Source organism: Thamnophis sirtalis, unplaced genomic scaffold (assembly GCF_051295495.1).
Source record: "Thamnophis sirtalis isolate CommonGarterSnake01/CBP01778 unplaced genomic scaffold, rThaSir2_p1.2 scaffold_6, whole genome shotgun sequence".
Lineage (NCBI taxonomy): Eukaryota > Metazoa > Chordata > Lepidosauria > Squamata > Natricidae > Thamnophis > Thamnophis sirtalis.
The window spans coordinates 80027170-80044268 of NW_028261386.1; the positions used below are offsets into that span (position 1 = coordinate 80027170).

The 17099-nt window shown below is 40.3% G+C and overlaps 1 protein-coding gene across 2 annotated transcripts in view; it reads left to right on the forward strand.

The window, feature by feature from the left end:
* CNKSR3 (CNKSR family member 3) overlaps window positions 1–17099 on the forward strand; it is an 85195-nt gene that overhangs the window by 40460 nt on the left and 27636 nt on the right. The window contains exons 2-3 of one of the 2 annotated variants that reach the window (XM_014060736.2): window positions 1436–1599; window positions 12294–12496. In XM_014060736.2, the coding sequence (XP_013916211.2) occupies window positions 1436–1599; window positions 12294–12496 (367 nt within the window). Of the gene's footprint in view, window positions 1–1435; window positions 1600–12293; window positions 12497–17099 lie in introns of those variants that run through there. The other variant, XM_087718266.1, reaches the window with a different exon arrangement.

Genomic DNA, 17099 nt, shown 5'->3' on the forward strand with positions numbered 1-17099 from the left:
TCATGGCCAGACCATCTCAAATTTCTGGAGAGGGATCACGCCAGGAGGTGTGGTCAGGGAAAAGTTTCCTCAGTTTCCAGGGCAACCAGACTGAAATAACCCATTGCTTGGACTCTCCTGCGGTGCACAGAGAAAGACCCTTCAGGTAAGTCCAATGGTCTTTCATATCCTGTTGTCTTCGGGGCTATCGTCCTGCAACCTCCAGGCACCAAATAGGTGTGCATTTGTAGAATCTGCCTGTTTCACAGGCACCTAAAGTGATGGAGTTACAAAACTATTCAGAAGCATTTCAGTTCAGCTCTCTTAACTGAAATCTTCCCGTTTTAATAACTTACTTGATTTGGGGAAGAGAATGCCAGAAATCACCTCTTTCTTAAATACCACCACTGCATAAAGTTCACTTCCCTCTAGTTTCCTTATGAGTGAGAATGCTGTGGTCACCTGGCTGATGACCAGAAAAACTGGATGTTCTATTCTTATCTTGGTATTGTTGGTATTAAAAAATAAAAATTCAGACTGTAATAACAGTGGTGATGAAGGTTGTTTCTTGCCAACTTTAGAAATTGGAAATTAAGCGTTACTCTGTCCCTATCATTACTTTCCATCGTATCACATCACTAAAGCTAGTAGCAGAAAGAGGACTCCTCATGTCACGAGCTCTGCAATTTGATTGTAATACAGGTAGACCTCAATTTATGACCATAATTGAGCCCCACATTTCCATTGCTAAGCAAGACAGCTGTTAAGTGAGTTGTGTCCCATTGTATGACCTTTCTTTCCCACAGATTTTAAATGAATTGTTGCAGGTGTTGTTAGTAATACAGTTGTTAAGTGCATCTGGCTTCCCCATTGACTTTGCTTGTTAGAAGGTCGCAAAAGGTGATCACATGACTCTGGGACACCGTAACTGTCATAATAAATTCATGCCACTTGCCGAGTCTTCAGATTTTGATCACATGGCCATGAGGATGCTGTAATGCTTGTGTGAAAAAAAATCTTTTTTCAGTGCTGTTGTAATTTTGAACAGTCACTAAATGAATGGCTGTAAGTTGAAGACTACCTGTATATGAAAGTAATGGAGGTAGACGTAGCAGTGATATAAAATGGAGGCAAAGGAAGGGTGCAGGGCTATATGAATATGAGTCACTTAAAGAATTAACCAACAAGGTTATCCTAAGTAAGCATTTTTTTTCCAAAATAACATTTGTACTAAAAAATATTGTGTTTCTCTGTGTTCATGGGTTGTGTTTTTTTTGCGCCTCCTGCTTTCATTTTTGAAGTGTTTTTAATTTGACATAAAAGGTGCATGGAATGTTTTATTTAGGCAATATTAACCAGGTAAGAGTTGTGTGGATAATTAATGTGCATGGTTTTAAATTAAAACTCAATAAAGAAAAACAATTACATCGGCTGTTTTTGTTTTTGTTTAATGAAGGTCTGGATGATTGTCTTCAGCAGTATGTCCAAAAGTTTGAAAGAGAGAAGATAAATGGTGCTCAGCTGTTACAGATTTCCCACCAGGATCTTGAAGAACTGGGGGTCTCCCGGATTGGACACCAAGAGCTTGTTTTAGAGGCCGTGGATCTCCTCTGTGCACTGGTCAGTTGGTAAAATCAATGTTGAGATGCATTGTTGACCTTGTCATCCTGTCTCATTTTTCTCAGCTTGAATAATATTTGTCAAAAGAGAGATACTAATTGCGTTGAGAAAGGTTGAGCAACTTTGCCAAATCCTTTCTCAATGCAATCAGTATCTGTCTTTTACACGTAAATCAGTATTATGGTTGCAAGTGGATGAACTGGACGGAGAAGTTGTTATACATGAGTTGTCCAGTCATTCTGATTTTAACTCATACATATTGCCTCCTGAATGCTTCCCATTCAAATCAAAGATGATGACCGTGGAAAATCTTGATTTTTTCTAGGGAGTGGATAGCAAGGGTGGCTAACAGATGGGCCACTAAATATTACCTCTCCAGCATTTTTCAGCTGGCCTATTGGTGAGGAATGATAGGGATTGTGATTTGGTCATACCTTGTTTGTCATACCTTGTTCATCTGTTATAAAGGGGCTATCTTGTTGAAGGCATGTGGGAGGTTGCATTCAGTGGTGGGATTCAGCCAGTTTGCACCAGTTCAAGCGAAGCGGTTGTTAAATATCCCCCCCCCCCCCAATCAAAGTGGATCCTGGGCACTGTGCTGCGCTGGAGAAATGGAGCAGCTGGTGCAATGGAAAGAGAAAGACGCTTTCCCTCTCTTCTCCCTACTGCTCTCCTTCCCTTGTGCCAGCTGCTCCGTTGCCTTTTTCTCCATTACAGCGTGGCACCCAGGATCCACTTTGATAGCGGGGTGATGATTGTAATTTAACAACCGGTTCATCCAGGGTCAGGTTGACCATTGTGGGAGGCTTGTCCCATATGTGGGGATGGGTAGACCACACCTTCCACAAAAGCCAACCTGACCCTGGGTGAACTGGTTGTTAAATTACCACCACCACTACCCACTATCCCACCACTGGTTACATTCCATGTTCTAAGTAATGCGTAAGTGAGAGGGCCCAGCAGGTTTTCTGGGAGGTGTTTATATAGGGAATTATGTATTTTGAGGATTGGGAAGAATCATTTTCTTTTCCTGGAAAAGGTTTGGAGCTTTTCAACTCATATGATAGAGCAAGTTCATCGAAAAGGGAAATCTTTCACAGATGACTTTCTCCCCTCTTCCTCATGCAAAAATATATATTATATAGGGTTGTCTTTAAATATTTAAAATAAGATGCTTTCCTCCACGCCCCTACCCCCCCTTTCATTAATGGCTGTTGCGCTTGTGAGTAGTCTATTTCACAGTAGGAATACATTTGTATGAAGTGTTTGTTCAATCCTGTGAGCCAGTGCCAAAAGCATATACTGTTTCACCAGTGAGAATGGTGGGAAAGAATTTTTCATCACACTTTTGCCCTTAACCGGCTGCATTCCATTTATTATGTAACACTTCTTGCATTTAAGTGTATTCTTCTTAAAATGGGCAGAGCTTTGGATTCCCTTTGCAAATTGCATTTAGAGGTCTAGGACCAAAATCATTTGCACTTGATCAACTGGAAGCTTTGAGATGCTTTTTGTTCTGTAACATATGCATTAGACTTGGAACTATTGACTTAAATCAATCCTATTCCTTGCAATTATACAATTGCAGATAATTGGGGTTAAAGGACACTAAGGAAACATATTTATCCTGGCAATTTTCAATAAATACAACTATTCATGTTGGAGTAAGGGAGTTTAGGGTCATACCTATTAAATATTCTGAGGGGGTAATGACTGAGGTGAGGCAGAAGTTAAACCAACCGTTTATTTGCAACTAACAACAACTTCAGAACCAAGGCAAAAATGACAGTTCCCCGCTTGACAGCTATTTATAAGCCTGCTGTCAAGTGGGGCAGCCAATCAGCAACTGCCTAACGTCCTGCGCTGGCCAGCGCTACTCCCACTTGGTTGGAGCGTGCGGGGCCACGTCCTCAGGGCACGGACATAACAATACCAGTAAACATGCCTGTCATACTCAAATTATTGAATGCAATCTTGCTTTGAATAATATCTATGGCATCCATCTAGGGACATTCTTCTGTTCTAGTTCTGTTCTGTTCTGTTCTAGAGATATAGAGTGAAAAGAGATCAACATTTGTCAAAGTAGTGTCCCTTCTTCAGTTTGGCTCTTCAACTTAATCTATCTTGCTTAATGCACTAGGCAGAATTAGTCGAAATGCCATTCCATCTCCTGTGGAAAGCAGAATTCATGAGATATATGCATAGATATGCATATAGATCAGAGTTGGGTTTCTGCCGGTTTGGCCCGGATCGGGCAAACCAGTAGTGGTGGTGGTAGGAGGCTCCGTCCGGATGCTTCTGCGCATAAACATCGTACGCGAGCTCACACATGAGCAAACCAGTAGTAAAAAAATGGAAACCCACCACTGATATACACACACACACACACACACACACACACACACACACGATTTGCTTAACTTTTGTTTATTGAACAAACCATAATGCCCCAAATCATAAACCATTGTTTTTGTATTACAGAGGCTGAGTTGAGCCCTCAATCTAAGCCACAAACAAAGAAGCCATGATATAACCTGGTGTGGTATAACTTAGTCATTTTGTATTACTTCAGAGGCAGACAGCTATTTTGAGATGGAAATTTTTTAGCTCTCCTGGGTGCCCTCATAAAAGAACTGCTATTGGGGTTGAGGGTTTGCTCATTTTCAGAAAATAACTGGTCTAGTTGACATGGGCAGTCACAAAATGCTGGTTTACCAGAAGTCAAATGGATGAGGTTGTTTTCGCTCTCCTCTTTTGTTCCATTCTAGCTCGTTCCTCCTCTTCCTCCTTCTTTTTCCAAAGTTGGTAGGGTGTAATCACATTCCATTTTTGTTTTCTAGAAATTTATGGTGAACAACATTTAAATTTACAAAAAGTCATAGTAGAGAGTCCGATGAGCACATAAACAAATGTCCGTGAGCCAATTCCTGTTCACTCAAGAGTCCTTGTCCTGTTGTAATGCTCCTCTTAGAAATACTAGAAGGTGACAAGACACCCAATACTCCTATAAACTATAGTCTGAACTGAGTTTGCTTTTTGGAATGAATGTGTAACTAAACACATTTTGTCCAAGATTGGTGGACGAGAAGCTGCCATTAATCTTGAAATACTAACTCAAAGTTTGTCAACCCTTGCATCTTCAAGTTATGTGGACTTAAACTTCTAGAATTCCCCCAGCCAGCTTGCGGGAAGTCCACATACCTGTAAAGTTTCAGAAATTGAGAAACACTATGTTAAATCTATGGTTACTATTAGGTCAGACCCACTCTGTGATTCATATTCCCTGCGTCAGCATGAAAGACCAGCTTCCAAAAATATTCTAGACAGTTAGAAATGTTCTTATCTCCTGCTCAGAAAACACTAGAGTTGGTGCCACGCAATTCATTGGAGAATTGTTCTGTGAATGGTAGATCAGTTATTAAGCATTATTAAGCATTATTAAATGTTGTTCATGAACAAGATGTCCTATTCATATGTTTTGAAGGTGGTTCAATAATTGATATCATTTAGATTAAATTTATCTAATATGCATAAAGAAATTTTGCATTTCCCTCCCTATGAATGGTCATTGAAGCTGGAGAAATGGAATTTTTAAGAAAAATAAAGTGTTCTTGGATTTAGTTAGTTATGAAATGGTCAAGAGCTTGTGTTGATGTCTTGCCATTCATTGTACAGTCACCTCTCCAGCAGAACGAAGGTTATCTGCCTCCCTGGCTTGGAAGTTACTAAGGTGTAGTTCTTCCCATTGGATTTTTTCAGTGGTGGGGTTACTATCCTCTTTAAAAAGGCATCTTCTCTCTTTGGAGAAATTCAAAGAAATTATCTGTTCAGTATCCCCGCCCAAAAATTGTGTAGGCCACTCTTGCCTGCCCAGCTCCAACTCTATTCTACTCTATTCCATTTGCTAGACAATTTAAAAAGTGAGTATATATTAAGATAGATAGTGCTTAAGGCACTTAGACTACAAACCATGAGACTGTGTTTTCTGCTCTTGCCTTAGACACAAAGCCAGCTGGGTGACCTTGGCCCAATCCTTTTTTCTTAAGATTGGGCCAAGATCACCCAGCTGGCTTTGTGTCTAAGGCAAGATACAAGGCAATGAAAAACACTTCCAACATCTTGCCAAGAAAATTTAAGAGACTGTCTAGGCATTTGTTAAAGAATCAACTTGAAGGTAATTGATGTGTGGGTGGATAGGTGGATAGATAGACAGACAAAATTCAGGGCCACATAACTCTCCCTGAGGCCTTCTAAAAGCCTCTGTGAGAAATTTAAGAGGATTGGGGTGTTAGCTGGTTAATCCCTACTTACCTATGGATGGCCTTAAGGGAAAATTAGTTTCATTCCCTTGGGAGGAGAGAGTGGAAATAATAGCAATACAGTGATGGCTGGTTGACTGTTGTAAGGCTGTCTATAATGCAAACTGCTGAGTTCAGCCTGCAGATTTGAAATGTTGTATAAGTGCTAAATAATAGTAGTAGTAGTAGTAGTAGTAGTAGTAGTAGTAGTAGTAGTAGTAGTAGTAGTAATAATAATGGTCACGATCTTGTGGGATTTTCGCATACAAACGAACAAAATACTGGCGCATAATACGCGCAGACTGATTATAAATTGAGGCACAATTCAGTAGCACAAATGATCCATTGGAATTTGTGCAAAAATTATAATATTAAAACAGCAACAAACTGGTGGGAACATCAGCCTGAAAAAGTCACCGAAAATCAGATGGTCAAGATCTTGTGGGATTTCCGTATACAAATGGACAAAATACTGGCGCATAATACACCAGACATCACACTGGTTGAGAAAAATAAGGTCACAATCGTAGACATCGCAATACCAGGTGATAGCAGAGTCGCCAAGAAGGAACATGAAAAAGTTGCAAAATACCAGGACTTAAAAATTGAAATTCAACGATTATGGCACAAGCCAGCAGTGGTAATTCCAGTGGTAATTGGCACACTGGGTGCTATTCCAAAAGCACTGGAATTACATTTAAAACAGTTAAAAATTGACAAAATCACCATCAGTCAAATGCAAAAAACCGCACTGCTTGGATCTGCACGCATATTACGAAAATACGTTATGACGTCCTAGGCCCCTGGGTGGGGCCCGACTAGTAACCAATGTCAAATCCGGCGAAACAACTGGCCGCTGTGATACAATTGTATAATAATAATATCATCATCACTGGGTGCAGGTTGTTTTTCCCTGGCTATCTTTTAAAAAACTGGATACTAAAAGGCAATGTTAACTTTTCACTGTCCTGTCTGGTAAGATGCATAGGATACATGTTTTATACCCGTCTGCATTTTGCCCGGGTAAATTCTAGTAAGCTTTATGGAAAGCCTGTCAAAGGCAACTTGAGCCACAGTTACTTGGATTAATGATTAACAACACAGGAATGTTTGACCTTCATGTGTTCCCAGTGATGTGTGTGTTTTTCTCCGTGTGATGAAAAGGTGTATTGAGCTTCTGCGATGTGCTATGCAACTGCCCACATAAATAAGGGGGAAAATATTTCAAGAAATTGTATATTTTGCATAGAGTGGATTGTGGACATGCATATAAACTCCATTCTGACACTCTGCAGACGTTTCACCATGAAAAGTGTAAAGTTCAGCCTGAGCATGAAGTTCTCTGTTGAGTACAGAGATATTTTAAGTGCTTCTTTCACACATTATTCCTGTCTGAATTCTGCAGTCTCTTTTGTCTCTCAACCACCACTTGTTTATTTATATTAATATAGTGAATAGGCCTACTTCAAAACAGCTAAAGATAGTAATATACACAAAACTAAACTAAAAAATAAAACCATAAAGAAACAAGATCCTAAACAACTACCAATATAGTCCAGTCCAACTACCAATATAGCTCATACCAAGAGTCCATCTGAACAGGATGGTTTTAACTGCATTATGAAGTACAAGTAAAGCTGGAGCCCCTTGTACTTCAGGGAGTAAGGTATAGAGGGGTTGTCTTTGGACTCACAGGAGTTAGAGACCTGGAGTGCCCATCTCAGGACACATACATAGGGTGAACTGATTCTTGACCAAAGAGTTGTCAAGATGACTGCTAAAACATAAGTGCCAATCCCTGTAATGCTTTAAAAGTTAAAATCAGTCCTTTGAATTGACTCAGAAACATTTTCATAATCAATGGTTTCAGTATGGCTGAATCCTAATCAAGTCACTGAGTTTTGAATCAATTGTAGTTTCTGGGCCATCTTCAAAAGTAGCCTCAAGTGGAGGCTGTCACAATAATCTAAACTTGAGGTGATGAGAACATGAATAATTCTTAGGGAGTCTTCATTCAGAAAAAACACACACAGTTGCTGAAATAGTAACTGCAGATACAGGAGGGCCCCCAAAGCAAGGATTTTTTCTTTCAAGATTAGGGCAGCCTTGTCTAGAACTGATTTAGGGATCAAGATGAAACCTGTTTGATCACCTACAGGCAGTGCCTCCTCCTTTCAGGACTTCAATCTGATTTTGGTTTGACCTATGTAGACTCAAATTATCACCTTGTAGAGTCAAGATCTCCATATAATCCCAGGTGTGTCTGACCACCATACCAATGATATTTCACTCCTGAAGTATCACTCCTGAAATTTCACATGGATATTGAATAATATGAGTGGAATTACTGAGCCCTGGCTCAGTGGCCAAGTGGTGGGGTGGTTAGAATGTAGTATTGCAGGCTGATTCTGCCTGGAGTTCGATCCTGACCTGCCCAAGGCTGACTCAGCCCTCCGTCTTTCTGAGGTTGGTAAAATGAGGACAAGAATTGTTGGGGGCAATAGGCTGACATTGTAAACTGCCCAGAGAGTGCTGTAAAGCATCATGAAGCGGTATGTAAGTCTAAATTCTATACTTATTGCTATACTTGGAGGCTCAATAAAAATTAAGAAATGAAACTACTTTGCTGCTGTTATTGCCACGATTCCATGGTGCAACCATTCATTCACTATTTGTTTTCTGCTGTTTTAAATGCGGATGCTCCTGAGATAGCTAGGGAGTTTGCTCTGAAAAAAGTAATGTAGGAGATGCCATTAGGGACAATGATGCCTAGTCATCTTTTAATTCCAAAGAAGTAGGTGCACAATGAGACAGCAGATCTGATCATCGGAAAAGGCTTCAAGTGTCTTCAGGCAATAATTTTAATTTAGACCATTTTCTGCCTAAGTTACTCCATCTTAATTAATCATCATTGGCGTGGAGGTCAAGCAAGTAAGGCAATGATTGACCTGTGAACCAGAAGGTGATCCAATAGAGGGCTGATGAACTACCATTGTAGAGGATTGGAAGTTGAGGTCAATCCAGTTTGGGGTGTTTTTGTTGCTTAATCCATAACAGCCTGAGCACACTTGGTTGACACAGAAAAAGCTAAGCAGTATAATTTGCTTATTATTTGGATGTGAGACCACCCATGAGACCCAAATCTGCAGGCTGTCCTGGGAAGTTGTAAACAACATTCTAGAAGGTGGTAATAGCACACTACTTCCAAATTGATACCAAGCAAACTACATGGACATATGTGTAAGGTAACAAGGAACTGACTTGACTCAAGGGAATCTTTACCTTTTATTGCTCTTTAATTGTACCCTGAAGAAAGAAAACCTAGTTTCAGAAATCATGAGTAGTAATAAAGAGAAATGAAAATAATGGAAGATTATATACATAAGCAAATGTGAGCCTCAGATATAAACCTCTTTCTACATATATAGCTGTGTTTGTTTCATACTTATTACTTAGACTTTAGCAAATGCATTTGCCAGTACATGTGCACATAACAAACCAGGATTGCATTAAGACCAAACTCGGTAGTAAAAACATCCTGCCAAAGGGGAAAGAGGGAACTTCTCTTTGGCCATATATGCAGTGTTTGGAATGCAGTATTGCAGGTTAATTCTGCGGATTGCCAGGAGTTCGATTTTGACTGGCTCAAAGTTGATTCAGCCTTCCATCCTTCTGAAGTCGCTAAAATGAGGACCCAAATTGTTGGGGGCAATATGCTGACTCTGTAAACCTCTTAGGGCTGTAAAGCCCTGTGGAACGGTATATAAGTCTAAGTGCTATTGCTATATAGTTAACCCCTAGCTTAGTGTTGGCGAACCTTTTTGGCACTGAGTGCCGAAACGGGAGCGTGCATGCTTGCAGGAAAGCACCAGAAACCAGAAGAGCAGCTCCCCAGTGCTCATGCATACACTGGTGGGCTGAGCTTCCAGTTTCCAGCATATGCATGCATGCCGGTCACCTGGACCTCTAGTTTCTGGCACACATGCGCACATGCACACATGGCCAGCATGCACGTGTGTGCCAAAAACTGGAAGCTCAGTTTCCTGGTGCTTGCGAAGACTAGCTGGTCGGCGCACATGTGCATACTGGAACTGATAAAAGCAATGGGCAACGGCTGGCGTGCTCAGATAGATGGCTCTGTGTGCCACTTATGGTTAGCCATCACGGCCTTAGTGCATAACTGCTACTTGGTGCAATTATTACCTGTTGGAGTGGGTACCTGTAGTTTAACATACTGCTTCAGCCCACATGCCCCAGATGTTTTTAAAACTACTGTAGATTTAAGGTGGTTTTTCTAGTGTTTATGCTTTGCACTTGAGAATGCAGACATGCTTAATTTGGTAGGAAAAAAAATGTAAGCATTACTGTCTCTCTTTAACATATTCCTGTACTTACTTTCATTCTTCATGGAGGCCCACATTGTAGTTTAAGACAGAATTGTCGTGATGCTGATTTTGAACTAATAAGTATTATTTTAATCCCCCTAAGAGGATTAAATTAATCCTCCAGGGATGAATTTAAACATATGTGAGTGTCTGAAGTAGTGTGCATTGATCAATCAATCAAATGTCATATATGAAATGCAACTTAATTACGGTCAAGTAGATGAACAAAAACTGATTGAAAGCATTTTGTGAAATTATTTAGATCAAGTTTTAAATCTGATTTAAAAGGATGTTTAAATATAATGCTGAGACAAGTATAAATTATTTCGTTTCCTCTTTTAACTGAATGTCTGAGCATTACATACAACTGGGGTTTTTAAAATGTTATTTTTATTTTTAAAAAGAAAAGCAAAAATACAGTGTAGTGCCTCGTGTCTTTTTGGGGGGCAGCAGGAGGAAATTTGTGATTAATCAATGTCAATCTGAGAACATTCTATCTAAAATATTATTAGTTAATTGGAATCCCTTTCAAAAAGTTTTAGCACTAACCTAGATTTGGTTGCTTGCGTTTAGCTAACTCTCTTTGTGAGCATCAAATATTTAGATGTAATAATATGCATGGGGACATGCAATAATAGAAACGCATCATTGAATTGCATATATTATTAGTCATTTGTAAAAAGACTTAATACGGCTATGTTTGGAATAGCATATACTAGAAATCAAAAGTAAGATTTTAATTAACTTACTAAAACTAGTATTTTTAATATTGATAATTTACAACTGCTGACTTGGCAGGATAATCTTATTCATAACTACTTAGAAGTGAGTCCTATTAAATTCAGAGGCGTTTTCTTTCAAGGAAGTAGATATTAGATTACCAGCTTTAAAACATCAAATCAATCCATGTAGAACAGGGGTGTCAAACTCAAGGCCTGTGGGCTGCATCCACCCCGCAGGGTGCTTAGATCTGGCCTGGGGGACTGCCATGGAAACAGCGAAGGACCGGCTCATGGTTCCTTTGTCAGGAAAAACTGAGCTTAGGACGGCGGCCCACCGCCCTTCCAGGCTTCGTTTTCACTGGTAGAGGGCTGCAGGAGGCCATTGCGGATGAAAACTGAGCCCGGGAGGACTGTGAACGGGCTGCAGGATGTTGAGCTGGCCACGGCCACCCTGCCCACCACTGCTGCCCCCCCCAGGTCAAACACAACTCTTAATGAAATCAAGTTTGACACCCCTGATGTAAGGCCTGAAAATACATAAGTTTGATTACCAGCTCTGAGATGGTTTTGACAGTGTGTAGGCTGTGCTGTTCTTTGGTTCCAAAGAATAAATACTATTTCACAGTGCCTAAAGGGTGGCCACAGGGCACCTTAACACATCTGCATCTTTCCTGTAAATCATGCCTCTATGCCCTCCCTTCCCCACAGCTGTAGTGACATTATTGGAAAAGATGTGTACTACTTAAGGAATTGCACTCAGATAATACAGGTAGTCCCCAACTTACGACCACGATTGAGCCCAAAAATTATGTTCCTAAGTGAGACTGTTGTTAAGTGAATTTTGTCCCATTTTATGGCCTTTCTTGCCATAGTTGTTAAGTGAGTCACTGCAACTTGATAAGTTAGTAACCTGGTTGTTAAGTGAATCTGGCTTCTCCATTACCTTTGCTTGTCAGAAGGTCACAACAGCCGATCACATGACTCTGGGACACTGCAACCATCATATTTATGAGTCAGTTGCCAAGCGCCTGAATTTTGATCATCTGACCATGGGGATACCACAGTGTTGTAAGTGTGGAAAAAATGGACATAAGTCACTTTTTCAGTGCCATTGTAAATTTTTTTACTAAATGAACTATTGCAGATTCAGGATTACCTTGTATGCAGGTTTATAGAGTATGATAAGTGCCTCCCGATAATCTACCTTTGCTTCCACCTTGGGCGCTCAGTGATCATTTTGAGAGACCAGGACACTCATTTTTTTTAAAAAAATATTCTCTTTTCTGTAGAATTATGGCCTTGAAACAGACAACATGAAGAACTTGATTCTTAAGTTGCGAGCTTCATCCAACAACCTGCAAAACTACATTGGCACCCGGAGGAAGAGTTCAAACTACGATGGAAATAGCTCACGCAAACCTCCTAATGAATTCCTTACCTCCGTGGTAGAACTCATTGGTGCTGCTAAGGCTTTGCTGACGTGGCTGGACAGGTAGGAGTCTTGTATCCTGTTAAACTCGGCAAACAAGGAGGTAATTCATGTGTCTAAGGGTGATCTATTCCTGGATTAGTAATGGTTTTTTTTCTTTCTCTTTGCCCATCTTTTTGCCAAGGCACATATTTGAGTGAGCCAAAAAAAGTACTTTTTTTTAAAATAAAAAAAAATTCCCTTGGATTCCCTTTTTATACGAGGCATTTCCAGTTAAACATAGTTAACTGTGACCAGATTCCTTATTATGGTAACTACGCTGGCTTTACATTTTGCAATTGATTCTTAAACAGGCATATGGGAATATTCAGAAGGCAGTATGATTGCTTGCATTAGGGATTGTTCCCAGGTGAGAAGATGCAAGATTGCAGGCTCGCCTGATTCCTCACCAAGGCATGAAAGGAAACCAAGTCAGAGGCCTAAAGAGAAATATATTGAGAGAAATGTATTTTACTTTCTAGCTAATATTACAGATTACAGTGTAGTGACAACTGCTGTGGAAGATGACAGGTAGCTGAGAAATCCTCTGAGGTTTGGAGATAGCACAGAACTTCTTCCATCCTTCCAGCTTGTGAGACAGGAAATATAAAGTAGAGACATTCTGAGAGAGACTTCAGGGTGTCCTTCAGTTGGACTTTGTTCCCAGACTTGGGTCATATTTGTTGTTCCTTCCTTTCTCCCTGTCTGTCTGCTTACATACCTACCTACGTATTGTATTTAGAAGGCTGAAAATGTCCTTTTGCAAGCAGAGAAATATGTTTGCATTTTTGTGATTGCAAACTACATTCAAAGATAAGGCTAGACCAGGGGTCGGCAAACTTAAACACTCAAAGAGCCGTTTGACTTGTTTCCCACACAGAAAAGAAAACACCGGGAGCCACAAAGGTCCTAACTGGAAGCCCCCTGTTCAATTCTAGAGCTGACCGGAAGTTCAGTTACCCCACCATAGAGTCTCCTCCTAGCGCAGCGTACTTTTTCCTCTACCTATCATAACCGAAAGCCCTATTAATTGTGGACACAACTGGAAAACCCTTGCCTTAGAGTCTTAGCAATAGCAATAGCAGTAGACTTATATACCGCTTCATAGGCCTTTCAGGCCTCTCTAAGCGGTTTACAGAGAGTCAGCATATTGCCCCCAACAATCTGGGTCCTCATTTTACCCACCTCGGAAGGATGGAAGGCTGAGTCTACCCTGATCCGGTGAGATTTGAACCGCTGACCTGCTGATCTAGCAGTAGCCTGCAGTGCTGCATTTAACCACTGCGCCACCTCTTTTCCTGGCGTACCGTGCTTCTCTTCTCCCCCCCCCCCCCGGAAGCTCCTCTCAAAATTGTGGCGCCGACCAGTGACGGAGACGCAGCAGAGGGAGGAAAGAGTCACATGCGGCTCCAGAGTCACAGTTTGCTGAACCCTGGGCTAGACAAAACCAAACAAGAACAAAAGAGTTAACATTCAGTACAACCATTGGTGTGCAATATTTGGAGGTGAAGCAGCCAGTGGTATTTCAGATCTGGCATCAGCTCTCTTACTATACCTGTTGGCTATTCCTTCAAGGAACGGCTTCTTTTTCTTCAATAAGCAGCTGTGCAAACTTAGGAAAATAATTCAATTCAGGAATATTCTTAACTCAAACATTTTCTGGAGCCCAAACCTTACCAGTCCAGGAAAGGTTATGACTCCTTTAAGGAACTGCAAAAAAAGCTATAGCAAGGGACACAGTCCTAACCCTTAGCAGTTTGATTGCTTCAAATCTAAACTTTGCTCATATCATTATGTCCCTTCAAGAGCCTTCTGAAGCAATTTATGCTGCTGAGAGAAAAACCTCCTGCACCAGATCCTATGTGAACTTTATAGCAGAGGTGGTATTTGGCAGGTTCTGACCAGTGCTGGAGAACCTATAGCAGAAATTTTGAGTAGTTCAGAGAATTGGTAAACACCTCTGACTGGCCCAGCCCCCATCTAAACTGGTACAATAGTTTCCCCTGGATTTCTAAAGAGATAGATGTTTATGCAGGATGAAAGGCAGCTCATGTAACATCGCTACCTCCCAGGCTGATTTTGTCTCTGCCTTGACCTCTCCTGCAGATAATGAAAGAATCAGGTGACTGGCTCTCTGAAAGGGCCTTTGTTTTCCCACCCAATTCTATTTCAGAATGAGATTAAATACAAATATTATCTTTAAAAAGTAACTTTGCATTTTAATGCAGGACGTTGCAATTCTGTGGGCTGTTCATCATGAATTGCTCTGAGAATTGACTTTCGAACCAAACACATGCAGTGGATATTGGCGTTCATTAATTTGTATCCCTTGGTTTTGCTGCCAAGAGATAAGTGATGTTTTCATCTCTAGCCTAGCCAAGCGTTCATCTTTGTTTACTTTCTCCCACAAATCAGTCAGAATCATTTGTTCCTAGGTGGAAAAGTGGAGTGAGGGGCAATTGATGATGCTATGGCAGTAGCAACATTTTTAGCTGCTTTTAATGCCTAATTTGGGAGCAAATAATCTCTGGATCTGGGGTTAGAAAATACTTCTCTTTGAGAGCTTCTTGCTGCTCTCTGAGCTTGGTTGTTTTCTTGCAGATATTTCATTACCCAAATGTAACATCATCAGTGCTACACATCAATGATGTTATCTAGTTTGTGTAATGAAACATCTGCAGGAAAACAACGAAACTGAGAGACCACCGAAGACCTCTCATTTCAACCCTAGATTGCAAATATTCTCCTTTATTGATACTTCTCTTTACATAGTGTTTCTCGCCCGTGTCAATTTGAAGAACTTCCAGCATGCTCTTTGGGGAATTCTGGGAGGTGAAGTCCATGCACTGGCTTACCGAAAGGAATGAAATACACCAGATATATTACTGGCAGGAAAGCACTTGTTAGAACATTAAGGAACCCTGAAAAATGGAGAGATTACTGGCTTACTTTGTAGATTCCCAATTATAGTAGGCTCAAGGACCCTTGTTGATGGACAAAGGTTCATTGTACCATTAAGCCATCCAGTTGAGCTGATATTATATACCATGTCATGATACCATGAAATGACCATAAAAAGAGATTATAACTGAGTAAACAGACATGTATTACAAATAGCTACTATTTTCTGCTGGATTCCCTTTTTCTCATTTTTCTGTCTGTTTTTTCTTTTCTTTCCTTGATGTATATTGGCTGCCTATTGTAAACATAGCTTCTTCTCCTTTTTCACTGAGTTGTAATGGATCCAACTTTGTGCAACAAGCTATAATGCAGCCTCTTCGCAATCTTCATTCTTTCAAAGGTTGTTGTTGTTCAGTATGTGTCTTTACTGACTGGCAACACTTCTTTAGGGTTCCCAGTTTCAGCAAGTGGTCCCACATTTGAACCTGGAACTGATGAGGGTAAAATGTGCTAAATAAACAAGTCCATTAATGAGATGTTCGGCATCAGGAAATTGTGTATATAAATATGGACCAGAGAATGGAGAGGAATTTGGTTTGTGAAATGTGTCACTCCTTCCAAATACTATCCTGTTACCTGGGTTCGTATCACAATAATAGCTGTTTTTAGTGGGCTACCTCCAAAGTAAATCTTTTTTGATTCTTGTGTTTTACTCTTAAGAATGGTGGATTTATTCAGTCAAGTGTATTGATTTCCTAACGGCCATTGCAATACCCAATGTGAACTAACTTAGGCACACATAGATAGGCCTGAAGTAAGATTTAAATGGGAAGAGGCTATAATTCATTGGAAGATTGTAGTGGGAGTTTATCTCAGATGAGAAAGCCATAATCAGTCAGAATAGACAGTACTGACTCAAGATGTATGCTGTAGGTAGACTTCTTCAACTTAGGCTCAACTGTTGGTAACCTCATGAACATTTCCATACCCCCCCCATTTTCCCCAAAATAAGACCCAACTGGAAAATAAGCCTGAGCATTATTTTTTCAGGATGCTTGTAATATAAGCCCTACCCCTAAAATAAGCCCCAGTTAAGATCGTCAGCAGATGGAAGCATTTAGTACTGTATTTTCCCCAAAATAAGACCTAACTGGAAAATAAGCTATAATGCGTCTTTTGGAACAAAAACAAGAGCTGGTCTTATTTTGGGAGAAATACGGTAGGTAGTAATATGGAAATAGTTTCTCTTCTTCTGGATTTTTATTTTTTGGTGGGTGGGGTGGAGTCTGTATTTTAGTTCCTTCCTAGTTTAAACTTTAACCCTGGGATTTCTTTGTAGTCTCTTATCCAGCTGTTAACAAAGTCCAGTATTGCTTAGCTTCCAACATCAGACAGATACCATCCATGTGAATGGCTTATGTTTGTAAGAAATCTACTCTTTATTCAGCTCCTGGGGTGAAGGATGATGGGGAGATCTGTCACTAGTCAGAGGTCTCTGTTTCTCAAAATACCCTATGACAGACTGTGGTTATAACTTGTTCTAACCAGGGTGAGAAAATCCCTTTCTGTTCCCCTGGATGGCATCGATATGTTCTTGGTATTACGTGGTAGGTTAGTTTTGAAAATAACTGTTAATCTGAACTGAAGTTTGCATTTTAACAAGCTTAGCTTTTAGAGAGTAATTACATACTTAGAACAATTGCTTCTATTTTTGTTTTTCCCTATT